Source organism: Polyodon spathula, chromosome 14, assembly GCF_017654505.1.
Source record: "Polyodon spathula isolate WHYD16114869_AA chromosome 14, ASM1765450v1, whole genome shotgun sequence".
NCBI lineage: Eukaryota > Metazoa > Chordata > Actinopteri > Acipenseriformes > Polyodontidae > Polyodon > Polyodon spathula.
This window is the reverse complement of record NC_054547.1, coordinates 2,133,405-2,155,026: the sequence shown is the minus strand read 5'-3', so window position 1 is coordinate 2,155,026 and position 21,622 is coordinate 2,133,405. Positions and strand designations below refer to the sequence as shown.

The window sequence follows — 21,622 nt, the reverse complement described above, 5'->3', positions numbered from 1 at the left end:
CTAAGAATAGATATTATGTCAATCAGACTGCAAGCCGAGTCTGTATCTTTGTGCGCGGTGAAGAAACAAGTCCACACACACCAGTACTTTCAGGCACTGCTATCAGTCAAGGGATCAACAAAGTGTGCTCTTAATGTTGGGGGTTGCCTTCATGTTGAAAGTCTATTAACATTGAAGTCAGTAGAATTTGGACTGTTGAAATATGGCCTTAATTGCAGAATGACCTCTTTACTGAGGTGGCTTTTTAAGCACGTTTCACTGCATATTAAAATGTCAGGGTAGCATCTGTGCAATACAATACAGTACAGATTTACAGCCTTCAGTGCAGATCATCGTAAGGCACTGTCTGCTAACCCTGCCCCTGTTAGAAATTCTATTCTAACAAGGAGCAATCAAGAGTAGGATGTGTTGGTTAGATATTTTTTTTTTTTTTTTTTAAACCTATCCAAACTGTGTTCCAATCCAGCTCAACAGCAAGTTTCTAAATTTTCAGCACGAGTACTGACAAAAATATTTTGACCCTATTTGACTCTATAATCAGACCATGCCCACAGTAAATGCCCCCTTCTCCAACTGACAAAGCCTCTTCCCATTTCAAGCCCTAGTTTAGTCAGTCGGATTCCAGCAACGTCCTGTGTCTAGTCTCTCAGTCTTGCTGTCTTCCTTCCTGTGTTTGCTCCTGTCTCCTGCTCGCCTTCCATTTACAGAACGGCCTGACATGCTTGAGGGCCACAGGACCCCCTTGCAGCACAGCTGTTTGGTTAAGCTGTTAATAAATCAAGGCTTTTAATAACACTGCAGTTTATTTGCAGTGTCCACTCTGGCTGTTAACATATAGAGAGTCTTTTTACAAAGCCTGTGCTGTTTCGAAAAAAAAAAAAAAAAAAAAAAATCCAGTTTCAGAATGCATTTATAAAGTGAGTTATAAATGTGTTATTAACATTTTTGAAGATTATAACAGCAATGTCTAATACAGTGTGTGCAGAGAGAGAGACTTCAGTGAGTTACAGGAAAATAATTCCATCTAGGGTTTCTGTGATGTCATAAACTACGAGAGCAAAGGTCGAGTCATTTATAAACTGTTACAGAAACCCGAGATGGAATTGTTTTCCTGTAACTCACTGAAGCGGCCCATCTGTTATTTTTTATAATACATGGATACTCTTGTGATGCTAATATTAAAGAAGACGAGGTTCAGCAGTAGTTTTTATTTTGTTTGTTTTTTTTTTAAATGTAGTGTTTCAGTGCTGTTTTAATGTCCCGTTCCAGTTTCTCTGAGACACAAATGTACCAGCTTTACATCCTTTTTTTTTTTTTTTTTTTTTTTTTTTAACACATTCTCATTTTGTTGATCATTAATGAACATTTTTGTACTGTGGGTGTTGTCGAATGATTGAGACATTTTGTGTTTGAATTAAAAGTGATGATCTTGAAAGTATATTTTCCTGTAGAGGAATTATCATTTTTTGACTACTACTTTTACTACTGTGGTATTATGTCGTTTTTTTTTTCCTAATGGCTCAGGATGCAAATATAGCCTATATATATATATATATATATATATATATATATATATATATATATATATATATATATATATATATATATATATATATATATATAAAAAAAAGAAATTCCAATTACCTGATACTGAAATCCTGTCAATGCTTCTCCCCAGAACCTGCGAGAGTCCTGCTGGGAAAAAGCCGGCCACTTCTTAGATCTCCCTGACTTCCTGTCCTGGAAAGCTACAGGTTCCCTGACAAGGTAGGGGCTTGGGACTTTTGTCCTGTGCTTGTGTAATGTTTTGTATTGGTTCTGTTACAATCCGCTAGCTGTGACCCTCTGTTCTAGTGAGTGGGTCCTGCTTGCAGCTCCTTCCGGCTACATGAAACAGTGTTCTGCAGAATCCAAGGTACAAGCGTGGCTGTAGGAATCTACTGTATATAATGTGCAGTATTTGGCTTATTTACTTTGAGACAGCCCAGAGCATTTCTTCAGGACAGCAAAACATTCAAGCAAAGGCTCTGTCCTCAAACCTTGAATTCGTTGGGGCTACAGACAAATGAACATGCTGATGTCTGTGAAACAGATGCTGGGCAGAGCCACAAGGTGGGGGGTGGGGGGTGGGGGGGTTGTCTTTGACGGTGGTACCCAGGGAAATGCAGTGTGTCTGTTCCCAGCTAATGCATTTCAAATAAATTCGCAAATGAAATTGTTATACCAAATCCATTGGTGTGCTTGTGTCTTTAATGGCAGTGCTCTGTTCAGCCCTGACAGAGTTAACACTTTCTGGTGTGGGTCCTGTTTGTAACTGTTCCGATGCTATAGTACGCTGTGGGACACAGCCGGATCACGGCTGCAAAGTGCATGAGGGGATGAGTGGGAGCGCAGGAGGGAGGGAGGGTGGGAGGAGCTGCAAATGTAGTATTGGCAGCCTGACACTAAAAGCCCTGGATGGTAAGCCAAGTATGAAGTCATCTATAACTTAAGGAGACGCATTAATCCTTGACAATGTGTCTTAATTTGACAAAGCAAAGACCCCTTGATAAGAAGGGGTGAAACCGCTGTCAGGCAGGGGTGCCTGCGGGTTCAAGTTGGGAGCTGGGTGCTGGCTGATGTGAAAGAGGCCCTGTGTGTTGGCCTGTCGGTGAGGCTGGATAAGCCTCATTGTTTTAATCTAGTTGTTGTTCATCCAAACACGGCTCCATGGATTCAGATAGGCCGGTTCCCACAGAAGTGAAGTTAAGATGATATCCTGTTGGTGGTTAAATAGAGCGCAGTGCACTGGAGTGAACTTGATATGGGAAAAATAGCTCACAACACCCAAAACTGCCTGTTACACCGAGAAAAGGGATCCAAACGGTCTGGTTTGAAGTCCTATAGATTTGGATACAGAGGGATTCGACTGGACAATTTTTCACCCTACACAGAAACAAAGCAAGGGCTGAAGGTGTACCTGTGACCTGGCATGTGGTGGGGGAGGTGATGTGGGGGTGTATGTGTGTAGGGGGGTTGTGGGGATGGTAGGGGCAAATACGTGGACTTATTTGAGAAAATGTCCCCACAAAGATAGTAACTCCTGAAAAAACTGAGATTGTGGAGACGTCCCCACTTTGTAAAACACCTTTTTAAGGTCTTAATATGCTGTGTGGAGTTTTGTCTGACTAGTTATAAATAGTAAATAAAAAAGTGTCAATGAGAAGTCCCCACAAATATAGGAATGCAAACATGTGTGGTGTGTGTGTGTTGCAGATGTGGGTTGATGAGATGTAGAATCGATGTCTGAGAAGAGCACTGCTTGTGACGGAGGATAGAGACCATCTGCTCTCCTCCTGATCGTTACAGTCTGAAGGCATTTCAAAGAGGTTGACTTCAGCAGTTTTCAAAGAGCTCATTGAGAAACAGCGGTCTGCCCCGTGGTCAATCCTGAAATAGAGCTGGTTCACGAGCAGTCCTGGTCCAGGCTTTCAAATCTCTAAGCAGATAGGGCTTTGGTATTAAATTCCAGGTGTGTCTGTTATTTCCGTGCTCCATGACAACATTCAGTCAAACTTGCCAAAGGCGTGGCATATGAGTTAACACAATATTTAACATTTTCTGTTTTGTGATTAGCCTTGTAGAATAGGGAAATAGCTTTGATTATACAGGTGTTGTATATTTTGATTAAAGTGACCTACACTATTCTATGTAAGTTTATTTAGTGTTGGTTTGTTTTGTATTACATCTAACGACAGTACAATTTAATGCCGAACCTTGAACTCGCCAAATTCTTGAAATTCCCTATATGCTCCCTAGACCTTGTCAGTCCTCCCATGCACTTCACTTTATCTGGCGCTAAAAGAAATGTTTGCCTCTTTGGGGGCAGTGAGGTAGATTAAATTATGCCTAATAGGCATTCTGAAGAATCACCTCATATTTCTTGTTGAAATGTCAACAAAGGTGGTATGACTGAGTTATATGTGTGGACCTCCTTAACAGACCCCTCCCCTGCGCTGTGAGTCCTGGCTCGGGGAGCGGGGCAGCTTGCTGTGTAATTTGAGAAGCAGGCAATGTTTTCTATTTCAGGAGAGTGAGCTCAGGGAGAGGCTGTGTTTCTCTTGGCTGCTCATAGATGCTCTCCCAGGGACTCTGATTTGTTTAAATTATTAATGATGGGAATCTGCAAATAATATCCGTTCACTAGTTTTCATAATAATGCAGACATATAGGTGAGATAAAGCATTGCCATAGTTTCAGAGCCTGTTTCAAACTGAGTCATTGTTTATCAGCAGAGCTTGTGTGTTGTTGCCTGTTATAGTACTTATTTTAGTAGTAGCTGTAGTTTATGGTTAACTACCGTAATTTCCAAGCCAACCATAACTGCTTTTATACACTGCCTCACCTCTCCATTCGGTGTTGCTATCAGTGTTGGAAGATTCTTTCAGAAAGAGTTTCACGCCTCTCAGCATGCTGTGTTCTACCAGTCCGTGCTCTTAATCACTGTGCTTGTGTTCTGCACTAACCGGCTGGCACACAGCCTTCTGCTTTCTCACCGCAAGCCTCGTCTGGACGGCGGACGGAAAGCTTTAGAAATTACAGGGTTATAGCAGAAACCGAGCCATGAGGTTAATATAATGCTTTAAAGAGTTGGACGCTGGCTGTCTGTTCACTGTTTTTTGCAACGGAGCATGTATCTCAAGGGTACCATCCTGTTTTAAACAGTGGGTATTGTTAAGTCTACCACAAAACAGAGAATTTTCTTTCAACCTACTTTTGAGTGTTCGCTAAGGCCCTGTAGGTAATGCACGCACACGCACGCGCACACACACACACACGTTTGCATTCCTATATTTGTGGGGATTTCACACTGACTCTCACTATTTGTATTTACTATTCCTAAGTCAGACAAAACATCACACAGGCTGAAAGTCGATAACAAACTAAATATTTTGGCACTTTTTTTTTTTTTTGACTGCATGTTTAGTTCTTAAAAAGGTGTTTTACAAAGTGAGTAAGTCCCCACAACGTTGTTTTTTTTCAGGAGTTACTATCTTTGTGGGGACATTTTCAAATTTGTCCACACATTGATAGTAATACCCCCCCTTCCTCACATACACACACACACACAGACACACACGCCAGGAGATCACTGAGACACCTTCAGCCCCAGACCTGTTGCAAGAAGTTAACCCTGTTGCCTGATTTTGTCTTTCTGAACGTACACAGGGATATGGTCCCAGATGTTAAGTGAGAGTAATATCGGAGGAGTCTGCTGGTGACTCACTGGAGCACATGCTCAGCAGGTCAGGTTAAATTTCCACTAGAAACTTTAGCACCACCACCTCACACAGGTAGAGGGGCAATGTGGTTAGAAGGCAGGCCCAACTGAAGTCTTGAAAGGGCAGCACTTCTTTACACAAAGAGTGGTGAGGGTCTGGAATGGGTTAACTAGCCATGTTGTTGATGCTGAATCATTGAGATCCTTTAAGACCTGATTCTGAAGGTTCGAGATCAACCAGCAAACTGTAATGGCTCCATAGGTGGTATGTGGGTATGAACATGATATGTGCTATAGATTAGTGCATGTATAGTATATAACTAGCAGCTGGATAATGGCTATAATTATGTTTTGTGATAGCCTGTTCCAGAACTCTGTTTTTAAACTTAACAGTAGTTAAGTAGACATTTTCTAGCATTTTTTTGCAGAAATATCTCATACATCTTTGTTTACAGGAAACTAAAGTTCAACATCTGTTGACTGTTAAGACGTTAGCCCCAAAACTAAGAATACTGATTTTGCCTAGAAATATTTTAATCTAATAAGCTTCTTTAGAAGAAGGGATTCCAAAACAGCACTGCTGACAGCACTGGCACAGAACATACCAATTAATCAGGACAGTATGTTCTGTGGAGTGGGTGGTGCAGGCGGTTTGCTCTCTGAGAAAGGCATGCACTGTATGCTTTGCCTCTAGGGCCTGGATCTGAATCTGGCCCAGACCAAAGACTGCACAGAGTTCTTTAATTTTATACCTTATTTGAATAATTCATTTGTGATTTTAATCAGAGGCGCTACAGTAGTTTGGAGATGGCCGCACAGGCTTTGGCATTAGACAGGTGTTGTGTCAGCCACTCTGATCAAGTGGCTTCAATCCAAAAGTACAAGCTGTAACTTTTCATTTCTTAAATATGTTATTGATCACTGGGGCTCCACACGAAGCTCTTTAGGTTAATCTTCATCCCCGTTAGCGAGTGGATTCAATCGCAAATTTCTTGTGTTCAGGTTTGTCTTCATTTTTTTCTTTAAATCTTGGAATTGCAACATTAAGACGGCGTCTCATTTTTAAGAGCATCCTGGCAAGGCTGCAACAGCAAGTTTCAGCATGAAAAATTTTAAAAGCGCAAACAATCCAGCCCACATCATAAAACATAATCATGCAACTAAAATGAAAAATCATAAACCGAAAGAATTGGAGCCTGCATATCATTTTTGACACCACTGTTATTATTCAGTATACTTTAGTACCTTTAACCTAGATTTATTAGAGTTCGAACTGCAACAATGTACAACATCTCTTTGCTTCACCATTGTTAAAACAAATGATCCCTGCAGCTCCAAAAACATAAGCACACCTGCCTTTTGTTAATATATTTTACTGCAATGGTTAAGACTTTGCATTGATGCATGGCAGGTTCTTGAAACTAAAGAAGGAATCTGTTTTCCAATCCTTTTGACCCTAATTACCATGATAAGAGTCAAAACTTAATGCAAGCTGAATAAAATGTCAAAAGTTATCCTTTTTTGCAGCTTTATTAAATTGCATCCCTGTAAGCAAAGCCCCTCTGCAGGCACGAAGCTTGTAACATTAGGAGTGCTTCACGTTTTATAGTTACCTGTGAGGGCATCGAAGCAACGAAGGATAAAGGAGAGAACTAGATGTGCTTGTGAGAAATACAGAGTTGTTCCCTGTCTTGTAGACTGAGCTGTTTGTTTCGCTGCAATGAGACGTTGTGGTTACATATGTAACGTTATGTTTGAGCTACCCCTGTAGAAAAACACACAATCCTTTCAGTTACGTAAACAAGTAGAGAGAAGCATGTGAAATGAGGCGAGCTTGCATTTCACTGCACAGAGTGCCACGTGCGGGCTGCAAAAAAAACCCCAAAAAAACTACCACAGTATTTGTTTCCAAGCCTCAGTTGCGGCACTTTTTTTTTTTTTGTTTTGTTGTTGCATTTCTCTGGTTGTACAAGTTTTCATGTGTCAGCTGTGGGTTTGAGTGATACAGACTGTCACTTCTGGGCTCTCTTCCAATACAGCAAGACAGGAACAATACCATGCCAGATGCAACGCAGAAAAATTAGATGGAGATCGAACCTAGTTGATTTGATTGAAATAAGGGTGAGCTAACCATCCGGTTCAATCAGGATTATATACAGTGCAGTCAATACAGTTTGAAGGACCATACTGTATACAACTAAAAGCTCCTGGTACCTATATAAGTCTTTTTTGGTGCCACAGCATACACTACCCAAGTGTTGGACGGTATTGAGATACATGATGTCCGTTACTCGCTGGATATTTTGGCTGCCTTGTTTCGGTACAGACAGAGTAATGTTGGGAAGGTACAGAAACAAGTTCAAAACTGTTTATTTTTTTATCAAGGGAATCAAGCCTCACCCAGTTTCTGTTTTTTGTTTAAATAGTCAGGAGTTGCATGGGGTGCTGACTAAATGGGTTCTCTATTTTTGTTACTGTCTGGGTTGTCCTTGCACTGACGTTTGTCAAAAATGTGTCTCCCCTCAATCCAGACTGTAGCCGATTAGAAGCAGATAATTGGAAACATCTGACTGTGGATTTCTGTTAGTAATAATTCAGATTCCCCTCTATAGGAATGAGAGGAAAAGGAGGGGTGATCCGCAAGTCAGAGGGAAGCTTTTAAACCCCAAAGGTCCCACCCCCCACCACTGACTGATTTTAAACAGACCATTGCATACTTTTTAAGTGTTCAGACAAAAATGTGTGTGTATTTATTTTTTATTTATTTTCTTCAGTCGAAATAACGCAGGTGGTGGTGGGAGAGCTGCTGGACTTTCATGACACTCTGATCAACGTTAGGGTTAAAGCAGTGCTTGAATTCCACAGCCCCATGCAGACTACACTCTCTGATCTACTGCGCCTGTACAGTGGAGGAGTGCAGTGGAGGGGGGTGCACTGGGGAGTGCAGTGGAGGGTGCTGTGAGGGATTCAGTGGGGAGTTCAGTGGCGAGTGCACTGGGGGGTGCAGTGGAAGGCGCAGTGGGGAGGCAGTGGGGTGTGCAGCTCTTAGTATCTGGAAGGAGTGAGTTTCACACCACACTCGCGCTCTGCTCCATTATCTGCCCTGGGAGCTGTGGATGCTGAATCACAGAGGCTGGGATACATGCCTGCCAGCCTGCATCGACTCACATTACTCGTGATCTTTTCCATCGATCGGGCTGAATTTCACTCCTGTCTGGATCCATAGCCTTCTCCCACAGGACCCAGCATGGTATTCAGCCCTAATGCACCACAGAGAGAAAAAGTACTTAATTGCCACTGGCACAGCTGAAAGCAGAGAGGGGAAATTCCTAAACCGAAAAAGAGAGAAAGAAAAAAATAGATTTGGGTTAGGGTTTACTGGCCGTAAAAAAAAAAAAAAAAAGATTTCTAAGTCTTATAAACCTGTTTTGTTATGGCATGTAACAAAACAACACCTAAACTAAATGCATAACCCTTCATTGACTATTTGTGACATTTCCAATTTCTCAGTTCTTTAGCTCCAATACTGAGTTCACACAGCAGCTGAGTGCACAAAGAATGCTTGCTGCCTGCATGCTGTGTTAGATCTCCTCATTCCCAAAAGTCTCGTGATGCTGTGACCTTTCAACTCATCAGCTCTATGATATAATGTATTGTTTTCATTCTTCTACGTTCCAGGCGGTCATAGCATAAGTGTTCCCTAGCCTGGCTGTTGAACTATGGTTTCATTTTAGTTGGCCAGCCTTGGACGGGAATCCCTGTTATAAATATCTAAACTGCAGCCAGTATATGATGACCAGTGAGATAATTATAAGCCTTCACGATGAAGGTACCAGCCGAAACATTTGTCGGCTTGACTTCAGTATCTTGTAAGTTTAACACTGGTGGGATATGCCTTTAGTCTGGAACTCAGCTGAGCCTGGGTTGTGTTAGTAGGCAGTTATTGCTTATTGCCAGTGTTGTCATATTGACCTGGGAATGCCTGTGAGGGACGTGGGAGTTGGGTGTCTGAGACACGGGCCTATCCAATAGCATTCCAGCCCGTCCTGTAAACACGGTCCGACCGCAGAACTGCTGCATATTGATGGTAACAGATGAGAGCTGTCTCCAAGTCTTCAGTGCTCTGTGATTTCTCCCTCCTGAAATGTTTAACTTAAAAAAAAAAATAGTCTGAGAGAGGGGGAAAAAAAATAAGAAAATCACCCAGAAATTTAAACATTCAATGCCAGTTCTGAAACTCTAGAAACTCCCCTCAAATAAATCCAGCGGTGTAATCAGAAGAGGCATTAGCTAAAGCTTTTAAGCTACAAATGAATATATGCAAACACTACAGCATAGGCATGCCTCACACAAAAGTCAGCTTACTTATTACTTAGTTTATTTACCGTGTCCTCAGGAAAAAAAAAAAAAAAAAAAACATACTAACTTATTACGTTAGACATTTCAATGTTATATATAATCTCCACCTACACTTTCTTAAAAATAATTAAATATGTAATGAAATAATATTATAGGGTTATGTTCTAGTTATATATGGTCACTTTTTAAAATGACAGTTATTTTGTTGGGCCTCTGAAATGGTTCTTGTGACCTGAACGTGACTAAGCTCAACAATTTTTAAACATGCTAATTTAACCAGGACCTTGTGAAGAGTCCTGATGCACACTATGTATATAAGGGTTTTTACTGTAAAGACTCCATTCATAAAAACAGGCAAACATAACGCTCTGCAGTGGCTGATTATTTATATTATTAATTTTTACTAGCAACATGTTATTTATTCCTGTGGTTAAGGGCTGAACAATAGACTGGGTGTTTATGAAGCAACACTTGCTAGTGGGTTGTAATATTTACTCTGGTGTTTGTGTACAGATGTCTAAACATTGAAATGTGATCTGCAGTATTCCATAGACACATTCTGTCATTTTATTAATAATATTAATAATAAAAAGAGAAACAGCCAGTGGCTAGCCTATGCAGGGAAAGCTGGCTGAGTTAAACTATTTTATTTTGCTAGCCTGTTGAAGCTATGTATTGTTTGCTGCATAGAATGTCATGCTGGGGTCCCCGAGGGTCTCCCCTGGTAAAGGCACTACCACATAATACACAGGTCAGCATCGGATAGCAAGCTGTGGAATGGGCTACTCCCAATGCCTTATTAAACAGTAAGAGCATGTTCAATTTAATATCCAGTTACACAGGCGGTAAGTGAAGGCCATGCAAGACTGGAGTAATAGAATCCCTTTACTCGATTATAGTAGTAAGACAAGCTGTGATAATTACCTCCACCAAGGAGAGTGCATGTGTGAAGGTAGCTCTAACCAGCTGCTGTAGGCAGTGTGATGAGGAGGGGTCTGCTGTACACTCTGGTTCATTTTACATGCTTCTTGATGCTTGCAACCATAGCAAAATTCATTCAAGTGTCTGTACAAAATTATACTGTCATTCAGGTTTGGCCCTTAGAGGTTACCAGCACTTTGCATTGCTTCTTATTGGCTAAAAAGATACCCAACATTTTGTGATACATTATGAGTGCTGTTTGCATTACTCTGTATCATTTATTCAGTTAATGTGTATTTTTTTTTAATTAAGTAAATAACATTTTGTCACCAGCCTTTTAAAATCTTCAATGTTTTTTATTAATCCATTGATATTTTTATTGATTTATTTATTATCACTTTAAATAAATTCAGAGACAAAAGAGGAGGGATTTGCTGGCGTCCTCTTAACCCTTGCGTCTCCCTTGCTCTTCCCTGGAAGCTGGGTGACAGCCCCCATGCAGAATCTAAAGAAAGCCCTAACCCGCTGTGTTCCCAGACCATTGCCAGCAGGAACATTTAGGAAAGCGGGCTGGAATTCTGTGATTCATAGGTAAAGAATCTGGACTTTAAATTAGGAGCTGTGGATTGGTTTGTATTTTAGCTCTTTTGTGAAGGACTGTCAAGTTCCAGACAAGAAACAATGACTCAACAAGCGACGAGGAGGCCAAATCATATAAGTGTTTTTAGAGAGGCAGCTGACTCAGATTCTTCAGCATTGTTCACCTACGGTGGATTCGTTTTCACAAGCATAGCCAGGAGAAAAAAAATATAACGCAAACTATCTAGATGGGCCACCTAGTACATAGTTTACAGTACTTGCTTGCAATGTATACTAAACGTAGCCAGGTCCTGCACATGTAGGCTGCTCTTTCAAGATGAGTTGGTGTTGAACGGCTGTTTTTCTTATTGGGTATTTTTTTCTCACAGCTTGTGCTAATGTGAGTACACCAGCAGAATGGGGCACCCCTGACACAAGCATGGTAAAGCATATACAAGCATTGTAATGCCCAGAGAGGTATGAAAATGCATATTCATAATAATAAACAAATACGTTAAAAAAAATCACAAACCCTGGTAAATGTTACTGTATGGAGAGTAAGAATGAGAACGCTGAGGTAACCTTTTATGAGAGCCAGTCTGTCAGTGAACATACTGCTCTTTATGCATGGACCTGGCAAGCTCCTGCCCGCTTTACCAGAAAACCAAGAATGTGTAGTTGCACAACCACTGAGTATGATGGAATGCACTGTCTCCACAGGTCAGAGAGAAGAGACACCATCAATAAAACAGATGAAGCTTGTTTATATAAGTAACACTGCACTGTAGTAATGCACTATAGCAAGATAGCATTGATTTCAACAGGGTTGTGGCGGCTGTAAGGAGACGGTTAAAACAAAGAAGTCGGGTCATGAGAAAGAGGAACTTAACATATTGTGTGATCCAAGTACTCTCTGAAGAGACAAGCGTGCCAAATCTCTCTTTGTATTTATATTGATCTCTCCGGCCCCATGTTTTTTGGCAGGATGACTTCTCGAATTCTATTGAGTTCACACAAACTGTTTTAAAAATTCTAAACAATAAAATAAATTGTGACATACAGGAACGCAGAAAATCGTGTAGTGAGGTGGCCACATGAGTGTGGTTAAAATGTGCATATATATATATATATATATATATATATATATATATATATATATATATATATATACTATGATAGATACATATATATTAATGTGGCCGTCAATATAAAAAAAATGATTTTTTTTTTTAACTTGTTTTAATTTCTCATTAAAAATAACTTGTATTTTTTTTTTAAATTCCAGTAACTGTTTATGTCAAAAAAACAAAACTAAACTGTAGAAGCCAAACTGATTTTTTTTTTTTTTCCCTTTAATCTGCAACACACCCACAGTATGGCTGACTGCCAGTAAACACAGTCACAACTGAACTGTGGTCGCTGCTGCTGCTGCCCTGTGTTGAGATCTCACTCGACTGTATGTTAAGGCCGGTGTATGGCAGGTTTTCTGCCTGCATTCTTGAGAAGCCTGTATACCCAGGGCAGGCACAGACCTGTATGTAGAAACACTAGCCCTAGTCCAGACCATGCTTGTTTTCACACATTGCTGAAATGTACTTTGAAATGTAACAGCTTCTTATCATCTTTACCTTTGTGCACACTTAGCTGAGCTTGGCAGCGCTACCCATTGTAATCGTACTCCCTTGCATTTCACTGCTTGAGAAATTACCTCTGTCAACTGATTCCATTCATAGAGCATGGACCAGTAATAAACAAACACAAAACTAACAAAGCAGCCCACCCATTTAATCATCTGTTGTATTTGCTAGTTATATTTCTCTAAACAACCATCAAATACTATTTATTTACTGGGTTCAAATTAAATCCTTTCAAGGCAGTTCCCCAATGCTGCACACTGTTACATTTAAGCATTTCAGAGCACTCACCCCCACCAGTACATACATAGCATCCCTCATTCTTACCGCACATATCAATAACTGCAGTACAACCCATCGACTTTGTAATATAATCCAGGGACTCAAGTTGTTTGCTTCTCATTTAAAAGGTAAAGCTTGTATGACATGAAGGATTGATCAGTCTTGCAGCTGGGATAAGCCACACCTCAAGGTTTTTTTTTTTTTTTTTTTTTTTTTTTTTTTTTTTGGGGTTACCACTTATTTCTAGCACTAATCCTGGGGTAACAGCAAACAGGTGCTTGATGCAATAAAGGGGTGTAAAATGCTCCAGTTGAGTCTTATCCCAGCAGAGGTAAAGGTTGATAAAAAATAATTATTTTGGCTGGTGTGTTCATAATGTTAATAGTATGTCATAGTTTTCTTTTTTAAAAGAATACAAAATGTTTTGAAAATATGCTGCTTATGTAACAGGGCGTGACCCAGCAACCCCGTGCATCGCAAGCGAGCAAGAGCCGGGACCCAAACCCAAACTACAATGCTCGTCTGCATTGGTGGTTTTAGAGCTTTTAACCTCATCTTACCGACAGGGGACAGAATCCGTAAGGGCAGTGCATCACACAGCCCAGCCCGTTACACTCGGTTTATCTTAGTGCATCACACTGCCCAGCCCGTTACACTCGGTTTATCTTGGTGCATCACACAGCCCAGCCCGTTACACTCGGTTTATCTTGGTGCATCACACAGCCCAGCCCGTTACACTTGGTTTCAGTTTTACTTGAAGGTTTATGATTGAGTGTTTGAAGTTATGGATGTTTTTTCTACAGGTCTCTTTGTACGTTGATTTGCAAATGGACCTACTCTTCAGAGACAGGCTGGGATGACAGTTTCTGGACAACCATCGGCCTGGAAGATTTGGTGTCTGACTATTCCAAAATAGGTAAAGTATGTGCAGCATGCGTCCCACCAATCAGCCCCTGGGCAGAGTCAGAGCTTCCAAAGACCAGCTCTGCAATATGTAAACCTCTTTTAACCCATGGAAATCTTTCAAATTTAAGCCATTAGTGTAATTAAGTAGATGGTACTGCAAACAGACCTGCTCCAGAGTGGTTTTATACCTTGACATGTGAGACTTGGGGATCTATTATTAAACCACTTGTGGGTGCGATAACTCAAGGAGACATATACTGCAATTACTGTGTCACTTTTTATCTGATCAAAAGACTTTTTTTTTTTTATTATTAGTATGGGCCTTAAACTTTGAACTTTTGAACTTCCAGAAACATTTTTATTGCTATTCACTGTATTCTTTCTGCATGCTTTCTATATATATTTACAGCTTTTTACATGACAAAACACAACTGAACTGCCTAAGTGTCACCCACCCTGTGGGCAATAGCTGTGGTTTTCTAATGCTCAGTGGGGTTCCCAGCCCTTTCTGTTTCAATTCAACTATAGAAGCTTTAAAAACTTTCAAATGCTTTGGCTTTTTGATGGGCTTCCCACAGTGCAAGTAGTTGTGTTTCTTGCAATGGAGGGAAATTTCATTTTCGTGTCACCAAGTAGGATTTTATGGGCTTCTGATAATAGTTCTAGTGTGGGTTCACCCTTCCAAGACACTGTGACCTTTAAAGAGGTCTGGGAGTGACATTTGAATCTCCAGAGGCAGACCACCAAAACGAACGCCTGAGAAAGGCACAAAACCGTTTGGGTTTCCCAGATACACTTTGCAGACCCCTGCACGCTCACGGCATCTGTGGCAACACCTTTCTTGTGGTTCTCTGCAGTTTTCTTGCATCGCTCCGAGTTCACCCGACCCCAGTACATCAGAGCGCTTTAGGATCCACTCATTTGCTGATCTGTGACCTTTTCGGGACACCGTGAGAGTAGAGACGGTACGGCAAGCCCACACACACGCACCACAGCCCCAGAGTGTGGTTAGATACTGGGTCTGATTGCAGTGAGCCACACACAAACCTAGAAAGCCCTTCTGCTCTGCAGGCGTCATGTCATATTGCATTTAATTCCCTGTTGCTCTTATGTAATTTATTGCTGAGCTGGAACATTTAGTATTGCTTTACTACCCTTAAAGGGATATAGTATATAATCTACAATATTTTATTTCCTACCTGTCTTCTCTGTCATTCTTTGTTGTTGTTTCTGCTTAGATCAGCTGACAAACGAATATCCTGCTTCAATCCGGGGGGGGTTGCAGCTTCTGAAAAGACTCCTAAAAACTGATTTCTCAGCTGAGGTGGTTTGTAAAATGCTGTGTCGTTGTTTGCGTTTGTGGGGGCCTCTGGCCACAGGCTTAATAAATTAGGACTGGGGCAGATCCCTTAAATAACATTTTAAAAACATTTAAAATTAATTATAATAACACAGGCCTGATTCCAACTAAGTATTCTCCTGTTTGGCATATTTTTTAATAAAGAACACAATTATTACATTTTTGTTTTATCTGGGAAAGATAACAAAGCCAGATAAGGAGATGACCTAGTTACAAAACAGACTATGCACTCCATTTACACTCTGCGCTCAGAAAAACATAAATTGTAAACATTAAAAAAATAAAAAGTGCTGCTGAAATTCAAGTTGCTAAAGTCAATTCAGTAGGAAAGCTGGATGATAAACTTTCCACAGTTTAAGCAAAATTCCTAAAAAAAAAAAAAAGAAAAAAAAAAAGTAAAAAGGGCTGGTGATTTGTTTTAACTCTTTCTCAAAGGCATGTTCTACTCAAACTAGCACTGTTTTTTTTTTAGTTCAAAAGTACCTCTCTGGTTCTGACACCACTAACCTGTCACGATCTGGTGGCAACTGACATTATTTTGAGGGCGTCTGGAACTTTCCAGCTTACAGTGAACAGGCCTCATTGAAGCGTGCATGTGTTGTTTTTGAAAGTATTGCTGGTAATGCTGTCCGGGCTGCATGCCCCTCCCTGTGGGCTCACAGTCTCGTTCTGCATAGTGCTGTCGGTTGCACCACACAGTTACCAACATAAGGCAGCTGGATATTCCACTGCCTCACTTGTTTGTTTACTTGAAGCGCCTGCTGTTACAGTATGCCCTGCTCATTCCTAGCAGCTTCAGCACAAACATTAAAAAAAAAAAAAAAAGTTTTATTTTACTGCCCCAGCCTGGATAGAGCAGAAGTTACATGCCTTCAAACGTATTCTTTAGCGAAAGTGCCATTCTTTTACAGTTGGAACTGTTTATATATTGCTGCATGTTAATCTGTAAAAAGTACATTTTCTGTAAATTTGCAATCTATATAAAAAAATAAAACAATTAAAAGCTGCACATTTACTGATGTTTTCCATTACGGTTACACAGCAGCACTGTTCTGTGATTTTTACAGGTTTTTTATTTCTTCACAGAATGCTTCCCATCATGTTCGATTTAGATTTTCAAGTTGCCAATGGGAATGTCCCTGAACTAGATCACCCTACTACGGTGGCCCTGAAGTGCAAAACGCAATGACAAAATAGCCGATCGGAAAACACGACAACAAATTAACAAATGAGAAAACAAAACGACATTAACTCTAAACCGGCAAGGGCGGGGAGATAGGCAAAAGTGTACCACGTCACTGATTGGAGGAACAACATGTCAATCACCGCTGCGGAACTCTGGGCGGAAGCACTTAGACACTAATTGTTTAAAGCACCATAAATGCACAGCTATTTAATGCAAAGGTCAAACCTTAATGTATGTAAGTCGTGTTTTGGGTAATTAATGTATTGGGTTTATAATAAGGTCACTGTTTAAGTGGTATAGAAACAGATCCTATTGATGCCCATCTTATTTACAGTTTGACAGGTGTACAGAGAACAGCTTGTCATAGCGCTATGAAACTTGGCTTGGGCATTCTTTAGCAAGAGTTAGTGGGAGCAGAAGGATGTGAGTGTGTAAGGAGTCTGTCTCTACATACATGCATACAGTATGTCACATTGTTTGCGTGTGTATAGTGCTGGTTTTGTCATGAGGATCTACAGTTAGCAGGGTTGGGGTCAATTCATATTTTTCAATTCCAATTCTATTTGCAATTCCTTCAAAGGACGTGGAATTGGAATTGATATTTTAGAGACATAGGAATTGTTGTGATTCTTCAACTGCTTTCATTTGAAGCCGATATAATTGACTGAGTAATGTGTTGCTGCTGTGAGAAGCTAATTTTAACAGAATACTGCTAATTGCAATGTAGATCAGTGATGTGTTGGAATGGGAATTGGATTTGGAATTGGGAACTGATTTTAAAAAGGAAATGGAATTGAAGAAGCAGATTGACCCCAACCCTGACTGCTAGCTCTGCTTTTGAACTTGCAGAAGTGAGAGGGTTGTATGTTACTGCCCTACCTAAGTTAACTATATACAGTACGATTGACGTTTGAGATGGATTACGTTTGCAGTGTACTCTTTAACAGACATTAATATACGTTGATAAGCCATTGTAATGCAAGTTATAGAATAGCAGCAAGGACATTTATAATTAGGGTTCACCCAGATTTGACCGAATATGCTATGGGGTTGAGATGGTCCTGTGGGATGAGAACACCTCCTAATAGAGGCATGTGCTTTATCTTTAGGAGGGAGCTGGTTATCAATCATTGCCTTTTCCTGAGGCACAGAAACCCAGCGCAAGTGATGAAATCTAAGAGTAAGAAAACGTGAAGGCATTTGTTATCAGCTCCGCTCGGGGTTGAGAAATCTATTTCTGATTTTACATGCGTTTGATTTTACAGTCGAGAGTAAACTTTTCAGTTTCGTGTACCATTAAGTGTCCTTGCAACTTCATTTTTGAATGTACAGTATTTAAAAATGGGTTTGAGTTCCTTAAATAAGAATTACTACATTCACATTTTATTTGTATACTAAACGTCTAGTAACACATATAATAGGTAATGCATTTGTGTCATTTTTACAAGCATTGCCACAAAGTCTTTCTCCATCTTGTCAGAATGCTTTACTGTCCATGTCTGTATGTGTCAGGGGCTTCGTTTGTGTCCACAGTCATAGTCGATGCACTGTTCTGTTGCTGTCGTCTTTGTCAGCATTTTTAACCACCTTGAAGTAGTTCATAATAGATCAAAAGTTATGATGTAATTGGCTGACACATCATTGGAGGTGTTATGTAAATGTTTAGGTAGGGGAACCTAGGTCAATGCAAATAGAAGATATTTACAGTAAAATCCAGGTGAGTTTGTCACAGTGCAGGAAATAATTGGCATAACTGCAGTTATTTTGTGATACTGAGAAAGATTACCGTGCTGTAGAGTATTTTAGACTTGATGTACAGTAGATTACACAAAGGCTGTTCAGGGACCTTTTCATGTATATTTTCTGACATTTCAGTTCTGTACTGTAATGTGATTTGAAGAGATGCAAATGCCAAGCGTTTAGATATTTAAAGGCTATGTAACTGTTTGCAGTTAAACTTGAACTACGTATTTCTTTTAATTCCGCCTCCCCAGTGTGGAAGTTCCTCACCGATTGGGCGAGCAGCAGGCTTACAACACAGCAGGCTTACAAGATAGCCCTGCCCCTAACAGCTATACAGTAAATAAATGATACACCCAAACTGTAAACAAGAAAAACCATACTTCGCAAAGTTTCCCAATATTTGTTTTCCAGTAATACAAGGTATGCAACAAAACTGAAGAGGTATAGCTTCTAAAGCGAAGTAGTCTCTGTAGAATGAGTTATTTTCTGCTAAGGCTGTGGGTGGCTGCTTTGGTACAAAGGGCAAGGTGTTGAATCCAGACAGGGGGCTACCTGTCTACAATCCCTGCATTATATTTGTGTGAGCCTGGTGATCGAGGGGCGTCGTGCTGAGCTCTTTGAGGTGCTGACACTCCCCCAGTGTGAGGGGATGCAAGGCTTGAGGAAGCCATGCCCAGAAGCCCCCTCAAGGAATCAACATTTTCCAGATACAGCGGTTTTGAAAATGAGAGCAAATACTTTAATAGCTTCAAATAAATAATCCTAGACATACAACAGGGGGCAAAATGTTGAACCCACTTACTATATAAAACACTGACATTAACACCTTTCCCTCCCTGCTGATCAGATCATCCCCAAAATGCAATCAGCACCACGATCATTATGAATGATATTCATTCAGCTGTTTTGGAGCATATGTTTCATCGAGAATATAAACTCCAAGATAGCCAGGTTGATTGGAGGTCTTTTTTGTTTTTTGTTATACCTCCCATGTTTCAAGTCCATTGAAGAAGTGGTGTTTCCCCCAGGGGGTGCACAATATTATTAGTAAATGGAAATGGGCACCATTGCTTTGGTGGTTCTGATATTGATAATGTTGAAACCCAAACCCTTCACATAACTTTCATTTTAAAAAGCATTACTGTACCGGGAAATCAAAAGACATTCCAGTTCTGATCACAATGCTGCAATTTAGTGCACTCTGCTCAGGAGTCTTTTAGTTTTCTAGTTTATTTTTAAGTTCTCAAAGCTATTTTCTTTTTTTTATCAAAGTTACCTGAAATAAACAACTCCAAGACTTTAAATTTAGGGGCTTGTGAGTAGTATTAAGTTCTTTCTTACTGGTTTTAGAATGGCTGTTTCAGAAAGAAATGCCGCAGATGAGGATTTGGACTAAATAGCTTTGGGAATCTAGCCCAGTGTCCCTTGTGCAGATTTTGTTTTTAACAAGCCGATAATTAGCAAGTGAGGTCTGGGCATTTCCTTTTCAATGGAAACCAGAATTTGTTCTTGCTTTTTATTGTATAATTTGTGCCATATAAACAAATTAACAACACAGATCATCACATTTACAGTACATGCATTTACTCCTACAAATAAATGTAAAACACAAAAATAGATTACTAAAATGTAGTGAAACGGAGGTAAATATTTCCTGTCCTAGGCACTAGGCCCAGCACCGAGAGCATATGGAGGACTGCGGTACCTATAAAACATTCAATGGTGATATATGTAGGAACAGCAAATGAAACTTATCAAATTATTTCACCAACATTTTGACTAGAAGCCTTTCTCAATGTCTGCTGTGCTGTAATAACCTCAGAGTTAAAAAAATGTATAATCAGCAACTAAAAGTGTCCCTGAAGTTCATTTTAGGGTTAGGGAAATTTAATTGAAAACCTTAATGCTTAACTGTGTTTTATTTATTTTTTCCTGTCTGAAAACAAGCACTGGTTCAATAGCTTTGAATAATACATTCCCAAATCTCCTGCCTAGTCCTGATCCCCTGTCCCTGGTGTCTCTGTTTCAGGCGTGCAGGTGTCCTCTCCTGGAGCTCCACTGGGAGCGGGGCTGAGCGGCGAGGCGGCCCGGGAGCTAGGCATGTGCGAGGGGACTGCGGTGGCTGCTTCCCTGATTGACGCTCACGCAGGAGGGCTGGGTAACACGAGAGCTGCAGCCTCCAGGGCTGTCAGTCCACAGGCTGCTTACTGAGCTGCAGATCTACAGCTACGGCCAAAAGATTTGCATCGCCCCATAGAATGAATTAATGTTGGGTCATAATTATTTTTTTTTTGATTGTCTCAATCCTAAAATTCTATATGATACAAAACTTTTGGCCATGGCTTTATACTGTGTTCATAGAGAGTGCTGAATATTTAAAATGTATATAAAGTATATATATATATATATATATATATATATATATATATATATATATATATATTTATATATATATATATATATATAATGATAACATTTCTGTCATTGGATAAAAAGTAGAAAAGTAATATACAGCTGGAGTCTGATAGCAGGTATTGTGTGCAGTGTTTGTCATGTCTGTAGGGGATTGTTAATCAGTGCATCATTAACCCCCTGCTCTGGCTGCAGCGTGGATTGAAGCATCGCTGCTCTGTCTATAATTACCAGCCCAGGGAGCTGTCCCCTGGAGGTGACAGCTCTCTAACTTGTTGGTGCTCTAGTCTGGCACCAGGAAGGTGCGGCTGCACTGTGCCCTGTGGTCTAGTGGTAGCAGTGAGGGGTTGCTGTTCTGGTAATTCTTAACCATGGGCCTCTTCAGAGTTGTCTTTGGTCAGGATCAGAACCTTTTTAGTTTAAAAGAGACTTACAAGTAACAGGGAGTTCTTAAGAGCCATACAAAACACACACACACACACATATATACAGCACTGCTTTTTACATCCAGCTGAAGAAGGACTTGTCCGAAACATCCTGTTATAATAGATTTATCATTTATTCAAATTTCTGTGTACCTATATTGCCTATTTCTTATATATTATATATATATAATGTGTGTGTGTGTGTGTGTGTGTGTGTGTGCTCAAATGTAAGGACCACCCTCCAACCCAGTAAAATCCCTTTTCTGGGTAATACTGCAGGGGTGTGGCTATGGACTTTCTGAAACCAAGCCCAAACTGCTGTTTTGAGTTAATCGGAATTGAATTGCACGTCCCTATTGTCAGTAATGTCCCAGCTAGCCCGGTGCCGGTGGTAGTTGTGGTTGTGGTTTATATTCTGCTTACTGATTCAGCCCCTCTATCCCATCCAGGATAGCCCCCCGGCTTGCCCCCTCACCTCCTCCTCAGCAGTGAATCAGTCGCTGGCAGTGCGAGGGGCTCCCCCACGGAGGAGCCCACCACACACAACCGTGCCAG

The 21,622-nt window shown here is 40.5% G+C and overlaps 1 protein-coding gene across 1 annotated transcript in view; it reads left to right on the top strand.

Annotated features, from left to right (window-relative positions):
* Window positions 1-21,622, top strand: part of fggy (FGGY carbohydrate kinase domain containing) — a 62,260-nt gene that overhangs the window by 7,239 nt on the left and 33,399 nt on the right. Inside the window, exons 4-6 of the mRNA XM_041271232.1 lie at window positions 1,679-1,767; window positions 13,839-13,951; window positions 20,260-20,388. Of these exons, the coding sequence (XP_041127166.1) occupies window positions 1,679-1,767; window positions 13,839-13,951; window positions 20,260-20,388 (331 nt within the window). The remainder of the gene's footprint in view (window positions 1-1,678; window positions 1,768-13,838; window positions 13,952-20,259; window positions 20,389-21,622) is intronic.